Source organism: Pipistrellus hanaki (assembly GCF_964339955.1).
Source record: "Pipistrellus hanaki genome assembly, chromosome: 19".
Classification (NCBI taxonomy): domain Eukaryota; kingdom Metazoa; phylum Chordata; class Mammalia; order Chiroptera; family Vespertilionidae; genus Pipistrellus; species Pipistrellus hanaki.
The window spans coordinates 1,656,359-1,677,282 of NC_140521.1; the positions used below are offsets into that span (position 1 = coordinate 1,656,359).

The window sequence follows — 20,924 nt, forward strand, 5'->3', positions numbered from 1 at the left end:
AATCAATATATTAAAAAAATAAAAATAAAATGCAGATTTTATAATCAAAGGAAACACGGTAATTTCAAGAGAAATATCAAAAGCGCTTTCTTAAAGTAACTCAGCTACATATGTCCCCCATCACTGGTGGGTACCGTCTCAATAGAACTTCTCTGCTGCTGAGGCAGACCATTCAGAGACCCCATTTCCCATGTCTGTGTCCGTGTGGAAGTGCCGCTCAGACAGTGCGTGTGCCGTCGATGGGAACACGCGGTCATTGAAGGAGCGAGGGCTGGTGAACACGGCGGGCGGGTTCACACTTCCCAGGCAAGATCTTTTCGCGTGTCTTTACCTGGTTGTGTGTGTTTGGGATTCTCAAAATAAATCCACTTTTCATGGCCGGTCACAATTGGATGCCAAAAAGATTTCCTTTCCTGCCGTTGTAACTCCAGCTCTTGAAAAAAAATCCGCACCGGTAACCGGTACACCTGGCAGAGTCACCTGGTTGCCAGGGCTCTCACCGGCTGCCCGCCTGGGGCGAGGGACCCCTTCCACCTGACCACCCTCACAGCCACCACCTGGACGGGCGGGGGGCAGGGGAAGGTGCTGGGCCCAGCGGCCCGGCCCCAGCTCACAGGCAGTGGTCCGCGCGGCGCTGTAAGGATGCGGGCTCTCTGCCTGGAACCCCCCCCCCCCCCGCCTCCCTGAGCTGAGGCTTTTCCGTGTTCCTCCCGGGCCTGTTTGCACCCCCATCCCCACCCGCTTTGGGGGTCAGAGGCCAGAGCAGGACTCCCTCCCAGGAGGAGGTCCGCACGACCCCCATCTGTCATCTGTCAGCCCCCATCCGTCACCTGCCCGCCCCGGGAGCTGCAGGCGGGATCTGGAAGCGGGCGATCGATACAGCTGTTCTGGTCGCTGGGCTGGACGGTCCCCCACGGGGCAGCTCCTCCCTCCTCTCCCCTCCCGCTCCCGGCTCCCCAGGACTTCCTCGGCCCGGGGCTCGGTGGGAGGGAGGGTGTGGGCCTCTCCTCCCGGGCCCCCTCGGCTTCTGCAGAATCAATTATTGACGAGGCCTGGCAGCCGGGTGTCCCAGGGGAGGGCTCTGGCTGCTCCCTCCCCCCTCCTGCCGTCATGGGGGGGGAGGGGCAGGCAGGGACAGGAGGAGCCTGTTCGAAGGCCTGGCCACGGAGGCGGTCCCGGCGTGGCTTCCCGTGGCCAGAGGCCGGAGCACCCTGAGGCCAGGGAGGCACGCACCTGGGGGCGGGGAGCCCTGAGGCCTGAGCGGGAGGCCAGCTGCCCAAAGGGCCGCAGCCAGGCTGACAGCTCCCAGCCGCCTGGGCCGCGGGCTCGGACAGGTGGGGGTGCCCTGCTGCGGGGCGGCCTCTGGGTGCGGCTGGAGTCCGGGAAGGAGGCGGCCTGACAGGGACAGTTCCAGCCGCCGCGCAGCCCCCCTCTGGGGAGCCGCCATATGGGAGGTGACACGGGGCCGGAGCAGATGGCAGGGTGGCCCGGAGCCGCGGGAGGGGGTCTTGTCTCAGGGCCGTGGCCTGAGCCTTAGGCTCCCTGGGTGGCAGGCCCCCCACCTCCCGGAGCCCTTCTGCGCCTGAAGCAGGGGCCCCCCTCTGAGCTGGGCCCTGCCCCCACCTTCCCCCATCCCTGCCCCGGACCCCCCCTGCAGCCCCTACAGCCGGCAGTGCCTCGCTCCTCACCCAGCCTCTCCCTGTTCACTGATGCTCACTCCTGTGGATGAGCGGCCGTGTGGATGCCACTGATGGCCTCTTCTCCCGTCCAGCTCCCTGGGCTCCCTGGGCTCCCTGCTGGGCACATCCTGGGTCCCTCTGAGAGCTCCCAGCCCCTCCCCAGACTGGATGGGAGGGGAATGGACTGGGCCTCTCTCCCTCCCGAGGCGCAGGCAGGGCCAGGAGGGGGTGCAGCAGGCAGGGCCAGACTGATTAAGGGCGTCGGTTGGAGGACAGGGCGCCTGCAGGGCATCGGGACAGGAGCGGCCAGGCTGGTGTGCGGACAGGGGTCATCTGGTTAACCAGCCCCCCCGACGCCAGGCTGTGCCCAGCAGAACCCGCGGGGAAGGAGCCTCCCAGCTGCGCACAGCGCCCCCCACCCAGGAGCGCCCCCACTGGCGGGACCCCCCTCTGCACACAGAGCTCTGGACGCGCTTTTTGTTTGACAATCAGCACACGTTCCATTTAAGGGTGATGTTTACGGAGGATTTTATATCGTCTTAAAGAGAAAGCTAGAAGCGTGGCAAAGGGGAATAAGCAGAAAAAGACACCGGTGTTTGCCCCCAGGGACGCTGGGCGGGCCCCGGGCACCTGTAGCGGGCGGGCCCTGCGGGTGCGGGGCGGCACTCCTGGGGCTGTGGTGGTGGTGGGGGGGTGTTAGTTGCCCTCCTGGGGGTGCAACCCCAGAGCATAGAGAGGGCGTGGCTCCGGGCAGGAGCTGGGCTGGGGCCTGCGCGGCTGGGTGTGCAGCCGACGGGGGTGGGCCGACAGGCACGCTGACTCTGGGGGACCTCGGTGTCCTCTGAAGACACGTGGTGCCATCGCAAAGGCCCCGAGAGGCGAGGGCCGGCATTTTCTCGTTCCCAGGCCTTTCCCGGGCAGGCTGGAGGGAGAGGGGGGCAGCAGGGGCAACCGTGGGCACTACTAAGCCAGGGGCAGAGCGGGCAGTGCCATGCTCAGGGGACGCAGCAGCGAGCCCCCCGGGGGCGCTGGGCAGGCTTTCCCTGCAGCCCGCGGGGAGACGGTTGGCAGGGGGGCCGGAGGGTGGGGCGGCCTGTTCTGCTGGCCTTGCCCACGCCCAGAGGGCAGGACCGGGATCTGGGTGAGCCAGAGGGGCCGTCTCACCCGCCCTCCTCCAGAGAGTAGGGGTCCCACGAGAGAGGCAGACCCCGGGGGCCCCGCACGGCTCCGGCAGAGGGACAGTGGACGGGAGACCCGGAAGTGTGAAGGGAAGTCCAGGCCAGGGTGGTGGGCCGTCCTGGTGCCCCCTCTGCCTGGCCCTGCTCACCCAGGAGGGCCGCGGGCACCTGTGTGCCGTGTCTGCCGCCTAAGTTCCTCGAGAGGCAGGGGCAGACGGGGGCTCGGGGGAGGTGGGGAATGTGGGTGAGCCGGGCCTTCCGGAGGGCACAGCGTGGGCCCCGGGCAGCCGTGAGGGCTTTCCTGCCAGAGGGGCGGGGGGCGGGGAGAGGGGCGTGGACGGGTCCGTCGCAGAGTCAGGCTCCACGTCCCGCTCCGCAGCCTCATGGCGCTGCCCGCGGGTGTCGGGATTGGAGGCCTCGGACACAGACCCCGGCTAACAGCAGCCCTGGCCCGAGGGCAGCTCGTCCCAGTCGGCCTCAGAGCGCCTGCCCTCCACCCCTGGAAGGAGGGGAGAGGAGAGGGATGGGGAGGGGAGGGGAGGGAAGAAGAGGAGGAGAGGAGGGGAGAGTCACTCTGCATCAACCGGGCACCTGCAGGGACACGGGACGGGCCCCCACCCCATGCCCCCTGGTGGCTGCTGGTCAGAGGTCAGAGGCCAGAGGTCAGAGGTCTCTCATTCAAGGCCGGGCACCCACGGGCACACATTCCAGGTGACGGGCAAAGGCAGGAGCCAGGAGAGCCACAGCCAGGACACACCGTGGAGCCGGGGCCCAGCCTGCGCGTGGGGGCCCTGCCGGGCGGACAGGGGACCGGGCAGGGGTCTGGGCTGGCAGGCGGGTGGGGAGGCGGGGGCCCGGGTGGGAGGGAGGGAGGAAGGAGGTGGGTTTGAGGCCGCGGCCTGCCCGGCCGCCCCCCCCCCTGCCCCCCCCCGGCCGGCCGGCACGCACGGATGAGGTCCCCGTCGGCGATCCGGCGCAGCAGGCAGGCGCTCTTCCGCTCCAGGGCCAGCAGCACCGAGCGCTCGAAGGCCAGGGCGGCCACGCGGCTGAAGAAGGCCTTCACGTTCTCCCCTGCGAGCCCAGGAGACGCCCTGAGCCTCCGCCGCGGGGCGGGGCGGGGACAGACCTCTGCCCGGGCTCCCCACGTCTGCTCCTCCAGCCAAAGGCGCTGAGCCCCCCGCGGCCCGGCGTGCGGAGGGGCCAGGGTCCTGCTCTCCCGTGACCTGGGGCACCTGGCCGGGGCACAGCTGGAGGGCTGGCCCGGGCTGCCCGCCCACGCGGGGCTTGTGAGTCCCCCTCCGGGGGGAGGCTGCCCTCCCGGCCACAGGACGGAGTCCAGGCCCCTCACGCTCCCCGGTGCAGCCCGCAGCCTGTCCGGCAGGCGGCACAGGGGCCCTCGGGACGCCTGCTGCCACCCTGGCGGGAGGGAGCCCTCCAGGGCACGGGGTGCCATCTGAAGGAGCCGAGGGCACCAGCCTGGGCGCTGCCTCCCTGTCCCGGGCCCCGCACAGGGCAAGGGCCGCCCTGTGGTGTAGCTCTGACCCCGGCCCTCTCTGCGCCAGGCACTCTCCGCCCGTCATTCCATTCCGGGCCGCCGCAGCTCTGCGGCACTGTCGGGTCTTTCTCGGTGCACACACGTGGCTTTCGCAATTTCAAACCCGATTTTCCATTAAAAATAACGAGGTGAGCAGCACCCCTGCTTCCCAGGCACAGAGCCTGCGGCTCAGAGACGCTGGGCACGTGGCCCCCGGGAAAGGCGGCCCAGGGCCCGGGGCCGGCTCCGGTGGGCCTGGCTGAGACTGGAGGCCGTGAGGTCTCTTATCTCCCACGATGACACCCAGGGGAAGGAGGGGGCCCCGTTCTGTGTGCCAGGCGGTGCCACCCCTCCCCCCCGGGGCACCCACAAGGTTGCAGGCAGGGCCCTGCAGTGGTGAGTGAGGCCGGGGTTCCAATCCTAGACCTGGCGCTGCCGCCCCGGGACCCTGGAAGCCGCTTCCCAGGGACAGAGGGACCTGCCCGGAGGGTCAGGGGTCGCCGTTGCCGAGGCCCAGGGGCAGGGTCCGGTCTCCCCAGGAGGGGGCGCTGCCCGAGCGACAGGAGGCCCGGCCCGGCCTCAGCACGGCCGGCTGCGAGGCGGGCGCCCGCCGGGCCGCAGAGGAGCGGGGCGAGCCTCCCGCCGCCCGCCCGCCCGAGCCCACCGCGCTGGCCCCCCGCCCACTCACCCGTCTTCGCCGACACCGACCAGTACTCGGCCAGCATCTCGTTGGCCAGGCGTACGGCCTGGCGCTCCGCCTGCTCACACGCCGCCCTGGACTGGGGAAGCGGCTCTTCTAAGAGGCGTGGGCGCCGCCCAGTGGGCCTCCATCCCATCTCACTGGGCAGGGCGGGCCCAGGGCAGGGCGGAGACCCCCCCCCAGCAGCGCCCCCGAGAGGAGCACCCCTAACTTCAGGCCCCGGGCCTGCGGCTTCAGATCCTCACCCGGCCACACTGGCCGCCCTCCATCCGGGCTGGGGCTGCAGGCGGATACGTTTCTGGGGACCCCCCCCGCCCCCCGAGGGAGCCCCCCCTCTGCCCCCGGCTCACCAGAAGGTCCTTCTTGGTTCCCACGAGGTAAAGGAAGAAGGAGCCAGGCTCGTTCTCCTTCAGCGCGTCCTCCAGCCACTGCCTGGGATGCACGGGGATCGGGGGACCAGCTGAGAGGGACCCCGCCACCCAGAGAGGCCTGAGAAAGGCCGGGGTGGGCGCAGACCCGCCGCCGGGCGGGAGACGGAGCTGGGAGGGTGCCGGGGCCCGGCGGGCTGAGAAGGTGCCGGCCGAGGCCGGAGGGGCCTGGCTGGACGGGCCTGGCTGGACCACTGGGGGGAGGGTGAGCCCCTCATGAGCACCGGCCTTGGGCGGTGGAGACCCCGTCTCGGCCGGGGCTCTGCCAGGGCTCTGTTGGCTGGGGTGACCCTGCACTGCCACGAGCTGGGACGCCCACCTGGCCCCCCAGGGTTTGGGGATGCGAGATGTGCGCACCCACAAGTGGGAGGGGCAGGGACCAGCTCTGAGCCGGGGATCCCGGCAGAGGCAGGACGGCCTCGGGGCTGGTCGAGTGGGCAGCTCCGGCCCCGTCCCTGCCCCGGACAGCAGGTGCCAGGCGCGCCCCTCCCACGGGACTGGCCACGGAGCCGGCAGGCCCGGGGACAGGAACCGATGGAGCCCTCCGTCCAACAAGGAGGCTCTCCAGGTGGCCGCCAGGGTGAAGAGCGGCCTCAGGTGGCGCCGGGGGCAAGTCCTGGGCTAACGAGGGCCTGGCCAGCGAGCTGCTCCCGCGCACCTGCCACCGGGGCCCAGCTCAGGGGCCCCAGGGGGACCGCGGGCCGCAGGCGCCAGACTTGCCTGGCGTGTTCCAGGGTCTGCATATCCGAGAGGTCAAAGGCAATGATGATCACTGCGCGTGGGGGGAAGCCAAGAGCTGGTCAGCACGGGGGAGGCGAAGGGCATGACAAGCGGGGGCCCTTCGGTCGGCTCCCTGCTCCCCAGGAACTGCCGGTGGCCCCCAGGCACTCGGCTCTGGCCCCCACATGCTGGCCAGGAAGGAGCCAGGCCGCGGCTGCCCCTGCTGGCCCACCCCCAGCGGTGCAGCCCCCGTGGGGGATCCCCTGAGGTCCCTCTCCCCTGCAGAGCCTCCGGCTGCGGGCGCTTGGGGCAGAGCAGCTGTTTTAAAGCTCTTGGTGCAGGCAGATTCGGGACCGGTGGCCGCTATTAAGAGCAGTTAGCACCCTGGCCGGTGCGGCTCAGTGGACAGATAGCCCGAGGACTGAAGGGTCCCGGGTTCGGTTCCGGTCAAGTGCATGTACCTCGGTTGCAGGCTCAATCCCTGGCCTTGCAACCAACTGCATGACCAATCCCTGGTCATGGCCGTGTGGGAGGCCACCCATCAATGTGTCCCTCTCCGTCTCTCCTCTCTCTGCTCCCTAAACATCAACGGGAAATGCCCTCACTGGGGTGAGGACTAACCACCACAAATATGCGACAGGCGGTTTGTGAGCTTAAACCACCAGCTTTGGGGAAATAGCTGATGGGGGCAGGGAGGGCAGAACATGGAGGTGCAGCCCCCCCCTTCAGCTCCTCCCATCGCTGGCCCCGCCCCCCGCCCCCGAGTCAGCGCACTCTCTAGGGGTTCGGACATGTGTCTCCCTTGCGTCCCTTTTGGAGCTGACACTGGGGCCGAGACTCTCAGGGAGCCCCATCCCCACCGTCCCCACAGGTCCCCACTGGGTGTGACTGCTGAGCCAGCCCAGCCCCGAGGACTGGCCAGGGGTCCTCAGTGCCTCTTGGGGAGCCTGGCGGGAGCCCTCGGTGCATGATGGTGGGGGCCCCACTGTTGCCGCCCCCCGGCTGCTCACCCTGGGCTTTCCGGTAGTAGGCAGACGCGATGCACTTGAACTTCTCCTGCCCTGCTGTGTCCCAGCTGTGCGGAGGCAGAAAGGGGGCAGGGGGAGAGGGAGAAAGAGGCGGGGGGGGGGGGGGGGGGGGAGAGAAAGAGAGCAGGTTAAGTGCCTGCAGGGTCAGAGCTCAGCAGACCGAGGCCCACACCTCGCAGGAAGTGCCTGCAGCCGGCCAGCCGTGCCCACTTCCAAGAGGAGGCGGAGTTCCAGCCCATCCCTCTGGCCGTGCCATTCTAAAACAGAATATGGCCGCCCGGCCAGCGTGGCCAGTTTGGCCCCGTTTTCCAGATGGAACAGAGGCTCAGAGGCTCAGAGGCCGGAAGTGACCGGCCAGAGGCCGCCTGGGGGGCCTGGCGCGTAGGGTCCCCGGTGGCCGGTGGGGAGGCGCGTGGTCCTGGGCCCTGCCTGGTCCCACGGGTCCCGGCTGAGAGCCAGGAGAAAGAACCCGTCGGGGTGTCCTCAGACCCCCCCCCCACGCCGGCACCGGCGCCGCTGGCGGCACTCACATCTGGAGGCTGAAGGGGACCCCGGCGATCTCGAAGCGCTCGATCTCGAAGTCCACCCCGATGGTGGCCTTGTAGTTGTGGTCAAACACGTTCTTGCAAAACCTGTGGGAGCGGGCACGTCAGCGGAGGCTGTGGGGAGGCCTGGTGGCCGTGAGGGTCTGGGGGCGCCGAGGAGCCCCCCGCTGGGCGTCGCCAAGGAGGCCACGGTCCCGAGACAGGCCGCGGAGGGACAGCCAACAGGATTATGGGGGGCCCGGCGGCGGCGTGATTCTGTGGCTGAGGGTCAACCTGTGACCCAGGAGGTCACGGGTTCGATTCCCGGTCAGGGCACAGGCCCGGGTGGCGGGCTCGATCCCCAGGGTGGGGCGTGCAGGAGGCAGCCAGCCAATGTGCTCTCACATCAGTGTTTCTCTCTCTCCCCCTCTCCCTTCTTCTCTGAAATCAATAGTTTCACTTAATAAAACGATTATGTGGGCAGACAGGTCGGGGCAGAGAGAGAGAGAGAGAGAAACGGGCATGCTCACACAGCGAGGGGGGGAGGGTGCCCACGGCGCCAGGGGGACAGTGTGCCCGATGCCGGGTCCTGGGATGCCAGGCTCTCCGCTGACCCCCCCCCGCCCCCATCCCTGCACCCCTTCCCCGGGTGTGCCTCCGGGCAGCGCCCTCTGGGCCTCCGGGCAGCGCCCTCTGGGCCTCCGGGCAGCGCCCTCTGGGCCTCCCGGCAAAGCCCCGGACCTGGCGCTGGGCGGCGCCCGCTTACCTGTGGACGAGGCTGGTCTTGCCCACGTGGAGGTCGCCGATGACCACGGCCTTGGCCAGGCGGAGCCTGCGGGGCGGCGTGTGGCGCTCAGGCTGGGCCACGGGCACCTCCCACACTCAGTCCTCCCCCTGCGGCCCCTCTGTGAGCCCCCCCCATCCCTGCAATCCTGCAAGGGGGCTTTTTCCCTTAATCCTCAGCCGAGGGTACCTTTCCACGGATGGTTAGAGAGCGTGGAAGAGGGAAAGACAGAAACGTCGATGTGAGAGAGACACAGCAACTGGTTGCCTCCTGCACGCCCCCCCGACCAGGGCTGGAGCCAGGGAGGAGCCTTGATGGGAATGGAACCTGGGACCCTTCAGCTGATGCTCCATCCACTGAGCAACACTGGCCAGGGTGCTGGGTGTGTGTGTGCGTGTGGTGGGAACACTTGCTGGGACGCTCGGGGTGTCTGTGCCCCGCTCTGGAGGTGCAGGAGGGTCTGCACTTGTTCTGTCCCTGGGCTGTCCTCCCCTTAAATGCCCCCCATGAGTGTCCTGCGTTCAGGCAGCAGCGCTCCGGGGCTGCGGGTGGTCCTCGGAGTTCCTGCAGCTCCCGCCGAAGCTCAGCGGGTACCAGGGCCCGGTGTCCGTGATGGAGGCCCTTCTCCCTCACACACCGGCTCCTCATGGAGCCGCGTGCTCTCTGCCTCCTGGGGTCATTACTTCGCATCAAACGGGCAACACTTATAGGCCTGCGGCCCCTGAGCCCACTGCCATCAGATGAGCCGAAGGTGCTGGAGCCCCGGCTCAGGTGGAGGCGGCGGGAGGGAGGGGCCTGCTCCGTGCCCTGCTCCATGCCCAGCCCGTGCCCGCTGCTCTGGCCCAGACCCTCTCCACTCCCCTGAGAGGTGTTCCCTTGCTCCCTCCCCTCCCTCCCTCCCTCCCTCCCTCCCTCCGGATTTACTGGGCACCTGTCTGTGCCCGGGGCTGGGGCACAAAGGCAAAGCTAGCACCCAGAAAGGGCTGTGGCCGGGGTGGGTGCAGGGGAAGGTCCCAGTGGAGGGAAAGCCCCCCTGGGACTGGGAGGATGAGGAAGGGCATTCCAGGAGGAGGAACTGCAGGTGCGAAGGCGGGAGGCAGGAGAAGCCCGTCCGGACTGGGAACTGTGGGAGGCGCTGGAGCCCAGGCCCAGGAACCCTGCTGGGTGAGGAGGGGAGGGGGGGGTCCCAGAACCCGCTGCCTGGCCCCTCTGCCTCCTGTGCTCCCGCTGCCGGGCCAGGAAGAGGCCCCGCCCACCTGCCCCAAAGGAGGCTTGAAGCTGGAGAGAGGGCTGAGGAGGGAGGGGCCGGCTGGTGTGTATTTTTGGATTGCTCAGAAGAAATCTCGTCCCCCTCCTTCTCCTCTTCCTCCTCCTCCTCCTCTGACACCATGGCAACCAGGCAGCAGCTGGGGGAGCACCTGTGAGCTGGGCTGCGTTGAGGGGAAGGTGGGCTGAGGGTAGAGACCTCTGCTCCCCCTCCGAGCCTCAGTTTTGGCGTCTAGAATATGGGCCCCACAAGCCAGGCGCTGGCTCCCGTCAGCCAGGTGCCCCAGGAAGCGGAGGCCCAGGCTGGAGTCATGGGGCGAAGGCCTGGGGGGCGAGCCAGGTGGTGTGCCCTCTGCACCCGCACTGGCACTGCCCCGGAGCCCGGGGGTGGGGGCCGGAGGCAGGGCCCGGCAGACACAGGGACGGCCTCCCTGTGAGCCCCGCAGGGAGAGGTCAGGGGTCTCCCCGGCCGGAGCACAGGGCTCAGTGTTCCAGAACCCGGTCAAAGCCCGGAAAGGAGGGGTCTATTTCCTGCTGCTCCTGTAACGACAGGCTGGCCTAAACCCGCGGTCGGCAAACTGCGGCTCTTTGGCTCCTTGAGTGTTCTGGGTCCCACTCAGTGCTCGGCACCTTCGGCCTCCCCCGCGGCCCCGGGGACCCCTGAGCCCGGCCCAGCCTGTCACTCCCCCCGGGTCCTCAGTCTGGGGGGGGTGACCCTCAGACAGAGGGGTGCAGACACCAGGGGGGCCCTCCGCCCTCACATACCTCCCAAAGGCCCAGAGCCCCAGGTCTGCTCATGTCACTCCGGAGGGCGGGGCCTGCGCCGTGCGGCCACCAGAGGGCGGAAGTGCCTCCGGGGCAGCGGGATGCCCACCTGCCCCACAGCCACCTCAGCCCCCCCCCGCAACTGCTTAAGGGTAACCGGGTGTGTCTTATCACTCCCTTCCTCGCTGAAATCAATAAAAAACACTTTAAAAAATAAAAAGAGCAGGAAAAGCAGGACAAACGGAGACAGTGCTGAGACCCCGGCTGGGACAGCAGGGGCGGGACGTGCTGGGAAATGGTCCCGTGGAGCCGGGCGCCCAACGAAGCAGCGAAAACCGCCATCGCGTCCGGGCCTGACCTGGGCTGCCCCGTGCCGTGCGTCACGTGTGCGTGCGTCACGTGTGCGTGTGTCACGTGTGCGTGTCACGTGTGCGCATGTCATGTGTGCGTGTGTCACGTGTGCATTCCCACGTCAGCGCGTGCCCTCGTGCCTCCCTGCCGGCCCCCATGCCCCATGTCCCTGGGCGCTGAGGGCTGCTCACCCGTAGGTCGCCCTGCTCCTGCGCTGGCAGGCGGCAGGGACCTGCCCGTGGAAGCGCTCCTTGAGCTGCAGGCAGGCGGCCGGCGTGTAGAACTGCAGAGAGAGAGGGAGGGAGGCAGACAGACAGACAGACAGACATGTGGGCACCTGGCCCCGCCACGCTGCGGCTCCACCCCCGAGCCGGGCAGCGAGGTGGTGACCTGCCACCGGCCCTTCCCCCTTGCCCCACGCCGGCAGCCCCTGGCTCTCCCCGGCCCACCCCCTCTGCTGTCAGCACTTCAAAAAGTACAGACGTGGGCAGTGGGGTCTCTGAATGGTCTGCCTCAAAACAAGAACAGTTCCATCGGGACGGTACCCACCAGTGACCTGACAGATGGGGGAATGTGTGGCTAGCGATGGACATTGCTTTGGATAAAGCACTTTTGAGGTTTCTCTTGAAATTATCGTGCTTTCTTTTTTTAAATAAATGTATTTTATTGATTTTTTACAGAGAGAAAAGGAGAGGGATAGAGAGTTAGAAACATCAATGAGACAGAATCATCGATCAGCTGCCTCTTGCACACCCCCTACTGGGGATGTGCCTGGAACCAAGGTACAAGCCGTTGACCGGAATTGAACCTGGGACCCTTCAGTCAGCAGGCCGACGCTCTATCCAGTGAGCCACACCGGTGAGGGCTATCATGTTTCCTTTGATTACAAAATCCACACTTTTAACAGGTACCCGCGTTTTTTTAAACCGGTATGCAGATTAACTGTGAACCGGTTAAAAGTGCGGATACGGCTTAAGAATGTTATTTGTGGACGCGGTGTGGGGAGCGCAGTGGTCAGGTCAGGCCTGGCCCCAGGACTGCCTACCTTCGGGAGGTTGGCGATGACGCGGTCCGCGCTCACAGGGGGCCTCGGAGGCGGCAGGGAGTCCTTCATCCTGGCGGAAGGTTCTGGAGACCCAACGCGGGGAGAGAGTCAGGGAGCTTGCCAAGGCCCGGGGGCTCTCCCGCAAGGAGACCCGGGCCTCCCTCCTGCTGCGGGGTGCCCCCCCCCACCCAGGAGCGCCCCCCTCTGCGCCCATGCCTGGTTGTGGGTGAGGCACACCTCCCAGGCCTGCAGGCAGGTTGGATGGGGGGAGAGGGGGTTGCCCTGCTCCCAGTCTCTAAGGGAGGAGGGCTTTGGCTGGGCCAAGGGCCTTGGGGTTCAGCCCACAGGCCTGTCACCCCCACCTCCCAGGTTGGGGCCCCTGATGCCTAGTCAACAGCCGGATCGCGCCTTCCTCTGCCCCCTTCCCTTCGAGGGTGGCCTTGGCCGCGGCTCGTCGTCGTCGCTCGGGCCCCGCTCTCCTCCCGCTCCAGCCCGGGCCTGGCCCAGAGTCGGGGTTCAGGAAATGCTTGGTAGCTCCTGGGTTCAGATTCGGGGGGTGGGAAGCGGGCCCGGGGGGCCAAGGGGAGGACAGAGGGCAGCGGACTCACCGCGGCGGCAGCAGCAGCGGAGGATTTGGGTTCTGCGCAGCCTGGTCCAGGCTGGTTTCCGCTGCGGCAATCACCATGGCAACGACGGCCGCGCAAGCACGCACGCCTGGGGAGCATCTGACCAATCCCGGACGCCGGGGGCTGGGACGGGGCGGGGCTCGGAGCGGAAGCAATCCCACTGCGGCGGAGTGCGCAGCCGTCACCATAGCAACCAGAGCCCCGAGGGAGCCTAGGGCATTTGGGCTGCTTTCCTCATCACGGAGCGATCACCATGGAAACGAGAGCGGGGGCAGGATACTAGCTGTGGGCGGGGCCATTGCGGTGTGGGTGGAGCCTGGACCCCAAGATGGGAGTCTGGGCGGGGCTGATGGTGGAGAGACCTCTCTGACGATACTGTAGCGGGGAGGGGTGGGAGCTCAAACCGCTAGGGGCTGGGACGTGATGTGTTGTAAGCGTTTATTCCTGTAATATACTGACTGTGATTTTGTTCTACTTGTGTAGGCTTAGCTCACATCTGGAAAGACACCAGTGGTTACCATGGGTGTGGACAGCCTGTTGCCTGGGGACTGAGGGAGAGATTTTTCTTTCGTGCTGTTTGGATTTCCCCTACGGGTGTACATGGCCTGATGAAGAAGCACCTCCGATGGAAATAAATGCTTTGAAACCCAGAATACACAGTAACGCCCCACCTCGCTGGCCCTTCCGTGTCAGCTCCAACGTCCTTCGGAGGCCTGCCCTCTCCGGCTCTTCCCTGCGGACACCTCCTCCTCTTTGCAGTCCTGGCATGCGAGTACTGGCTTAGTATCGACATTGGATTGGGGGCTCTCACTCTGCAGCGGCAAGCGATGGGCGTGCCCACCCTTTAGGGACCCTCATCTGCATTGTTCTGAGGCAGTCCTGCGCTCCGGCCTGGGTGGCTCTATCCACTGAGCCAAACTGTGAGACGGTTTGGCTCAGTGGACAGAGCGTCGGCCTTCAAACTCAAGGATCCCGGGTTCGATTCCGGTCAAGGGCATGTACATTGGTTGCTGGCACATCCCCAGTGGGAGGTGTGCAGGAGGCGGCTGATGGATGTTTCTCTCTCATCAATGTTTCTAACTCTCTATCATCCCTCTCCCTTCCTCTCTGTGAAAAATCAATAAATATATTAAAAAAAAAAAAAGAAACCCTCTGAGGGTCCTGCCTTGCCCTGGATCATGCTAGCAGCTCACGGGTTGCTCTGAGGACTAAAGGCACAGAGGAAGGCGTGCTCACTCACTTCCCCTCCCTCCGGTGCTGTGCACAAAGCAGAGCCGTCTTTGTTCCCCACGGAACCCCCTAAAGCATTCTCCTCCCCCCTCTTTGCAGCCGGCCCCAGACCCAGGCTGCTCGCGCCGCCTGCGCGCCTGCGCGGTGGGCGCCAAAGGTGCAGAGCTCAGCGCTGAGGACGCCGCGGGGGTTGCCTGGCAACCGGGTCGCCTGGCAACGGGCGACCGCGCAAGCTGAAGCAGGTGAGCCTGCAGCACCAGGCAGGGGGCCCAGACAGGGGCACAGGGGACCCCCCAGACCCATCCAGTCTGGCTCACAAGCGTCCCGCGTCCTCTCTCATCCGCGGCGGGACTCCCGCAGCCCATGCCCCCTGCAGGAGGGCAGGCCCTTGCCCCCCGGAGCCCAGCATTCCCTGCAGGGGGAGCCCCAATCGGAAATGGCCGCCTCCCGCCCAGCCCGCCACCCTTCTCTCCTCGTCACCCGGTGCCCAGGACCGGAGCTGGGCTGACCCCTCTAACGGGTGGAATCCTACAGGGCGGGGCCGGGCATGGCGGCTCCCGTTCCCACCATAAGGACCGCAGCCAGGCATGTGGAGCCCGGGCGTGCAGGCTCCGGGGACGGTTCCCATGCCAGCTCGGGGAGCAAGGGAAGGGGGTGCTATGATCAAGTCCTTCCTGCAACTGCTGAGACCCACAAAGAGGAGGAAATTGCCAAGGGCCGCCCGTGGCCTGGGTCTGGAGCCGGCTCTGAGTACTAAGCCACACTGCCTATAGATGCTCAAGACGTGCGTGTGTGTGTGTGTGTGTGTGTGTGTGTGAGATAAAAACAATTCATGCCCTAGCTGGTGTGGCTCAGTGGACAGAGCGTCGGCCTGCAAACTGAAGGATCCCGAGTTCGATCCTGGTCAAGGGCATGCACGTACCTCAGCTGCAGGCTCCTCCCCGCCTGGAGCCCTGGTGGGACACGTGCAGGAGGCAACCCATCGATGTGTTTCTCTCACGTCGAGGTTTCTCTCGGTCTCTCCCTCTCTCTTCCACGCTCCCTAAAAGTCAAAGAAAAAATATCCTCGGGTGAGGATTTAAAAAAGGAATCTCACCTTTAACTTTTTAAAACTTTAAACCCTGAATTCCTCTTTTGGGGGTGGGTCAGGAGCATCTGAATGAGGGCCCCTGATGGGCTAAAGAGCTGGCCCCGGTTTGAATATTGGCTCCCCGCCTTAGCGGCTCTGTTTCCTCCGGCAGGGCCCTCCCCCTGGCCCCTCCCTTCCCTCCTTTGTAGAATGAGGTGACACAGGTCCCCTTCTCTGGGGTGGCTCAGGCAGACGCTGGCTCCTGCTGGCACCAGAGAAGGTTACGTCAGCGATCGTGGTAGCCAGTGTGTGCGGGTTCTCTGCCGGTAAGCCTGGGAGAACTCTGCAGTTTGCCGTTTGGGCTGCTCCTTACTTTCACGATGCCCCTGAGCAGATCCCTCCGTAGTCTCAGTTTGCTCATCTGTAAAATGGTTGTAAAAATGTCCACCTGGCCTGGCTGGTGTGGCTCAGTGGTTGAGTTTCAACCCAGGAGTCAAGAGACCACGCACACGCACGGTTGTGGGCTCCGTCCCAAGTAAGGGAGCGTGCAGGAGGCAGCTGAATGGTGATGTTTCTCCGTCATCGATGTTTCTGTCTCTCCCTCTCCCTTCCTCTCTTCCTCTAAAAATCAATAAAAACATTAAAAAAAAATCCACGCAGCAGATACCGGTTTGGCTCAGCGGTAGAGCGTCGGTCTGCGGACTGAAAGGTCCCAGGTTCTATTCCGGTCAAGGGCCTGTACCTTGGTTGCGGGCACATATACCCAGTAGGGGGTGTGCAAGAGGCAGCTGGTCGATGTTTCTCTCTCATCGACGTTTCTAGCTCTCTATCCCTCTCCCTTCCTCTCTGTAAGAAAAATCAATAAAATATATTTAAAAAAAGAATAAGTTATAAAATAAATAAATAAATAAATAAATAAAAATTCCACCCAAGCTGTGCTTACCGCGCTGAGGAGCCAATGAGAAGCAGCGTCTAAATCACGGTAGTACCAATGACAACGCTTGGGCTCTTTCCATCCGTGCTTTCGGCAGAGCTCCGTTTTGGAAGTGCGAGAGTCGCCTTCTGCAGGCCTGGAAAGATGGCCAAGACCTGGATCTCGATGTACCTGCCCCCCGACATCAACCCCGCCCAGGCTTCCATCGCCTACGGCTCCCGGGCGCTGCCCAAGCTGAACGAGGAGCTGCAGTCCGACGACCTGCAGACCAGGCAGAAGGCCCTCATGGCCCTGTGCGACCTCATGCATGACCCCGAGCACGTCTACGTGGCCATCGACATAGGTGAGCGGGCCCGGAGCCCGGGGGCCCTGGCTGGGGTCTGGGGGGACAGACACAGAGTCGCGGAGGTGGGAGGAGTTGAGGTGACCTGCCCAGCTGGCCATCCCATCCTTGGAGGACACCCCAGCAGCCGACCGAGAGCCACCAAGCAGCCCTCTCTGCTGTGGCTTGACCGACCAGCTGGCCACACACCCACCAAACAGCCCCGTGTCTCTGTCTCGCCCACAAAAGAAAGGCACGCCCCCGATTGGAGCCACATGGTGTCTGGGACCCCTGCCCCTGGTTTCCCGCTCTCCTAACGACCCAAAGGAACGCTGAGATGGTCTTCCTGGCCTGCCACCCTTTCCCCGATCAGCACATGATGCGTGAGCTGCCACTTCCTCCCCTGCCTTCGCTGAAGGGCTGATAAAAAATAAAATCTGCCCTAACCGGTTTGGCTCAGTGGATAGAGCGTCGGCCTTTGGACTCAAGGGTCCCAGGTTCGATTCCAGTCAAGGGCATGTACCTTGGTTGTGGGCACATACCTAGTAGGGGGTGTGCAGGAGGCAGCTGATCGATGTTTCTCTCTCATTGATGTTTTTAACTTTCTACCCATCTCCCTTCCTCTCTGTAAAAAAATCAATAAAATATATTTAAAAAAAAATAAAATCTAATAAAATAGCAGCATGTTAATTGACTGTACCTTCACGATACCCACCAGCCAATCAGGAGTTAGTATGAAAATTAACCCAACAAAGATGGCGGGTTAATTTGCATACACAGGTGCCGAGCAGCTGGGGCGTTCTGCACTACCCTAGCTGCTCCGGGCCTCTGGGCAGCATGGGGAGGCGGAAAGGTGGTTCCAGGCTGGAGTGAAGGCACTGCCGGCAGCCAGGGGAAGGAAGGCCTATTCTTGCACAAATCTTCATGCATCGGGCCTCCAGTGTATATATATTTGTTGATTTCAGAGAGGAAGGGAGAGGGAGAGAGAGAGACATCAATGATGAGGGAGTGAGCCTGCAACCCGGGCATGTGCCCTGACTGGGAATCGAACCAGCGACCTCCCGGTTGCTGGGTCGATGCTCGATCACTGAGCCACGCCATCCAGGCTCCCAATGCATTTCTTTAACCCCATGGTGGACTGCGAGAGAAGGAGGTGCTGGTGAGCAGTGTGCAGGGAAACTCCCGAGGGGCTGGGTGAAACGGTCCCCGGGCGGGGGCCCACAGAGCCCCTGCGGGGACTCGGACCTCCTTCCGAAATGCCGTGACTCCTCTGCCGACGGCTGTTGTGGCGTGGGCCCCCCTGTGGGCTCCCCTGAGGGCTCCCGGGCCGGTGGAACGTGGAGACTGAGAAACGTCCAAAGGCGCGTCTGCCCCACAGGCTGCCTGGCGAGCCTGCGGACCCTGCTGAAGGACACGAACCACGTGGTGCGGATCAAGACCACCGAGGTGCTGTCCATCATGGCGACGCACAACGTGGGCAGGTGGGCCCCGTTCCGGAAGCCCCGTCAGGCTCCTCCCCCCTCCCCCCCCCCCCAACGGCAAAACAAAACGCCAGGAACCAGGGAGCTTGGGTTGTTCCCTCCCAACAGTCCATTTTAACCCCAAACACAGAGGGTCAGGCGTTCCTCCACCCGCAGGGCCCCGGCCTTCCCTCGGAGGTGGGACGTGGCCCACGGATTGCCGCGCCCCCTTCTCTTTGGGGCTTAAGCCACACCTGTCCCGTCCTCGTCTGATTTGCAGCCGTGGTTTCTTTTAGGAAGAGCAAGGACTCAGACACGAGCGAGGTGATCTGTATGCAAAAGCCTCCTAGGGCAGGGGTCTGCAACCTTTAAGACATAAAGAGCCACTTGGACCCGTTTCCGAAGGAAAAAAAAAACCTGGGAGCCGCAAAACCATTGCGACATTTAAAACAAATATAACACTGCATCTATTGTTTCTTACCTTAATGCTATATACCGGATCGTGCAGTTAGCTGTCGATCTGAAGAAAAAAAGGACTTTTCCACTTAACCATGTAAAATATATTTTTGTAAATTATTAGCTAATTAAAATATTTAATTTACCTGGTTAATGGGATTTTTGCTCCTGAACCTCAGTGCACAGTGTCAGCACATCAGGGCTGTAAGACGTTACCTTCATTTTCACACAGGCTTGCAAGTTGTCGGAGCCGCGGTAAAGCTTCAAAAGAGCCGCATGCGGCTCTGGAGCCGTAGGTTGCCGACACCTGTCCTAGGGTCTTTGTATCATCATCTCACCTTTCTTCAGAGACTCCCTTCTGAGCCTCCTCAAAGCATGCCACTTGGTTTTCATGAGGAAATTAAAAAAAACAACAAACAACCCTCGTCTCTCATCCAATGGGCTGGCCTAACATATAGAATCTATACGGCTTCACGTACAGAATCAGAACAGTGAGGACGACAGGCGTCCACAGGCTGGAGCCGGCAGGGGGCTCACAGCCCGGAGCCTCGGGGCTGGGTGGGGGGACAGAGGCCACGCAGCCGGCGGGTCAGGGGAGGCCGGCTGTGGGCTCTGCTGCCTTGTCCCCATCGGCAGGTGGGAGTGAGGCTCCGAGCAGCAGAGGGAGCCCTCCGGGCCACAAAGAACCGAGTTCAAGTCCTGGCTCTTCCCTCCAGCCCACAGGCCCCGCTGCTCAGGGCCCCGGGGTCCGCTTCTGGCTGGGGTCTTTTTTTATTTATTTTTTTTAAGCAAGGAATTTTTATTATCTTATTTAGTGTGTGTGTGTGTGTGTGTGTGTGTGTGTGTTGCTAATCCTCACCCAAGGATATTTTTCCATTGATTTTTAGAGAGAGTGGAAGAGAGAGGGATAGAGAGTTGGAAACACTGATGGGAGAGAAACATCCATCAGCTGCCTCCTGCACCCCCCCACAGGGGATGTGCCTGAAACCAAGGTACATGCCTTTGACCGGAATCGAACCTAGGACCCTTTAGTCTGCAGGCCGACGCTCTATCCACTGAGCCACACCGGTCAGGGCTTTCCATTGAGTTTTAGAGAGAGTGGAAGGGAGAGGGAGAGAGAGAGAAACATCGAGGTGAAAGAGAGACATCAATTGGTTGCCTTCTGCATGCACCCGGCCTGGGGCTGGGGTGAGGTGGGAGGGGGGGAGGAGGGATCAAGCCTGCAACCGTGTACATACCCTTGACCGGAATCGAACTCGGGACACTTGGGCCGGCGCTCTATCCACTGTACCACACGGCCCCGGGCTGGCCTTGGTCTTCTCTCAGGAAGCCAGAGGGTGTGGCTGCAGCCGCCTGCGCGGGTTCAGGATCCAGGGGCGCGAGGAGGGTGGGCGGCTGACGCCTGGTGCTCCCGGGGCCTCTCCGGGGGTGAGGGGTGCCCGATCTTTGCCGGGTCTGACCCAGCCTCCCCCTCCAGAGACGGCTTCCTGAAGCACAACATCATCCTGGTGCTGTCCCACCTGCTGAACGACCCGCAGCCTGCCTGCCGGCAGAACCTGCACCTGGCCTTCAAGCACCTGTCCCAGGTGCCCTCAGGTAGGCCGGGGGCCGCCCCCCGCCACCCCCGCAGCGCCCCGCCGCCCCCCGCAGCCCCCCGCAGCCCCCTGCAGCCCCCTGCAGCCCCCAGCCGCCCCCCGCAACCCCCTGAAGGCCCCCACAGCCCCCCCCGTAGCCTCCCGCAGCCCCCCGCAGCCCCCACCTCCGGCCAGCCAGGCGGTGCCTCGCTTCCCATCAGACTGAATCACAGGTCTAACGGTCACGTTTAGTTCCCGACCGAAGGGTCCCGGGTTCGATTCCGGTCAAGGGCACATCCCTCGGTTGCAGGCTCCTCCCAGGAAAATAAGGAGGACCCCCCCCCCCCCATGTCCGTCGCCGGCAGAACCGTCTCTGGGCTCCGGGGAGGGGGACTTGCACACGCCTTTCCTAAGGGAGCCCCGGCTGATTCTCCACCGAGGTACGGGGCGTCTCCACCACAGGCCAGTGCTCGGGGCTGAGCCCGGGCTCTGGTTCTGACGAGCCCCATCCGCGGCCACGCTTTTGAAGGTCATTTGTCAGCTGTTTTCTTGCTGCACGTCCCTCGCTCACGCCTTGGTGCGTTTGACAAAGGCGTTGGGAGGCGGTGGGGTGGATGGAGGTCCTTCCTCAGCCCTGGTGCTGGGTGGAGTCTGGTTTCCTGGCTGTTTTCCCAAAGCAACCAGCAGGGGGCGCCCCAGGACTGTGACAGCCTGGCTGGCCCTGCTGGGGTCTGGGCCTGGGGTGGTGGCCTCCAGGAGAGGAGGGGCGGGGGGGCCAGAGGGCAGTGCCACCCGGAGGCCCCAGCCCCTGCTCCTGAGCACCTGCCTGCGAACTGGAGGAGGACACGGATCTCCCTTCCTGGCCGGTGCTCAGCTCCAGGGCTGAGCCTGGGGGCTCTTGGGTAACTGGATTTTGGGGTGCAGCTGAACAGCCAGGGGTCCCTGGAAGTGTCTCCCTACCAGACCCACTGGCCGTGCCCAGGCCCCCTTGGGCCCTCTCTCTGATGGCGGCCTTGGGCCCTGACTGGCAAGCCTGGGCGTCCGGTCTGGTCGCCCCCCTCCCCCCACCCCCCTGTGGACCTGACCCGTGTGCAGCCTTGGCTCGGGGTGCCGTGGGGGCGGAGGCAGACGCCCCTCCCTCGGGGAGAGGCTGTGGGCCGTGCCGAGGCCTCTGCCAGGGCCAGGCCCGGGAGGGACAGGACACGGGGAGATTCTGGACCCAGTTTGATGCTGGTGGAAGTGCTGGGGGAC

General features: G+C 64.4%; 2 protein-coding genes across 2 annotated transcripts in view; one reads left to right on the forward strand and one right to left on the reverse strand.

The window, feature by feature from the left end:
• Positions 1-2,185: 2,185 nt before the first annotated feature.
• Positions 2,186-12,080, reverse strand: RAB36 (RAB36, member RAS oncogene family). The gene is made up of 10 exons (XM_084867466.1): positions 12,003-12,080; positions 11,149-11,240; positions 8,558-8,623; positions 7,798-7,899; positions 7,250-7,314; positions 6,236-6,291; positions 5,442-5,519; positions 5,080-5,170; positions 3,806-3,928; positions 2,186-3,356 (listed from the first exon to the last, which is right to left on the reverse strand). The coding sequence occupies exons 1-10, from the start codon at positions 12,069-12,071 to the stop codon at positions 3,292-3,294; spliced, it is 807 nt and encodes a 268-aa protein (XP_084723592.1). The 5' UTR covers positions 12,072-12,080; the 3' UTR covers positions 2,186-3,291.
• A 3,925-nt stretch (positions 12,081-16,005) lies between these two features.
• RSPH14 (radial spoke head 14 homolog) overlaps positions 16,006-20,924 on the forward strand; it is a gene marked incomplete at its 5' end in the record, with an annotated part of 37,644 nt that continues 32,725 nt past the window's right edge. Inside the window, 3 exons of the mRNA XM_084867459.1 lie at positions 16,006-16,204; positions 17,562-17,664; positions 19,577-19,695. Coding sequence (XP_084723585.1) covers positions 16,006-16,204; positions 17,562-17,664; positions 19,577-19,695 — 421 coding nt within the window. The remainder of the gene's footprint in view (positions 16,205-17,561; positions 17,665-19,576; positions 19,696-20,924) is intronic.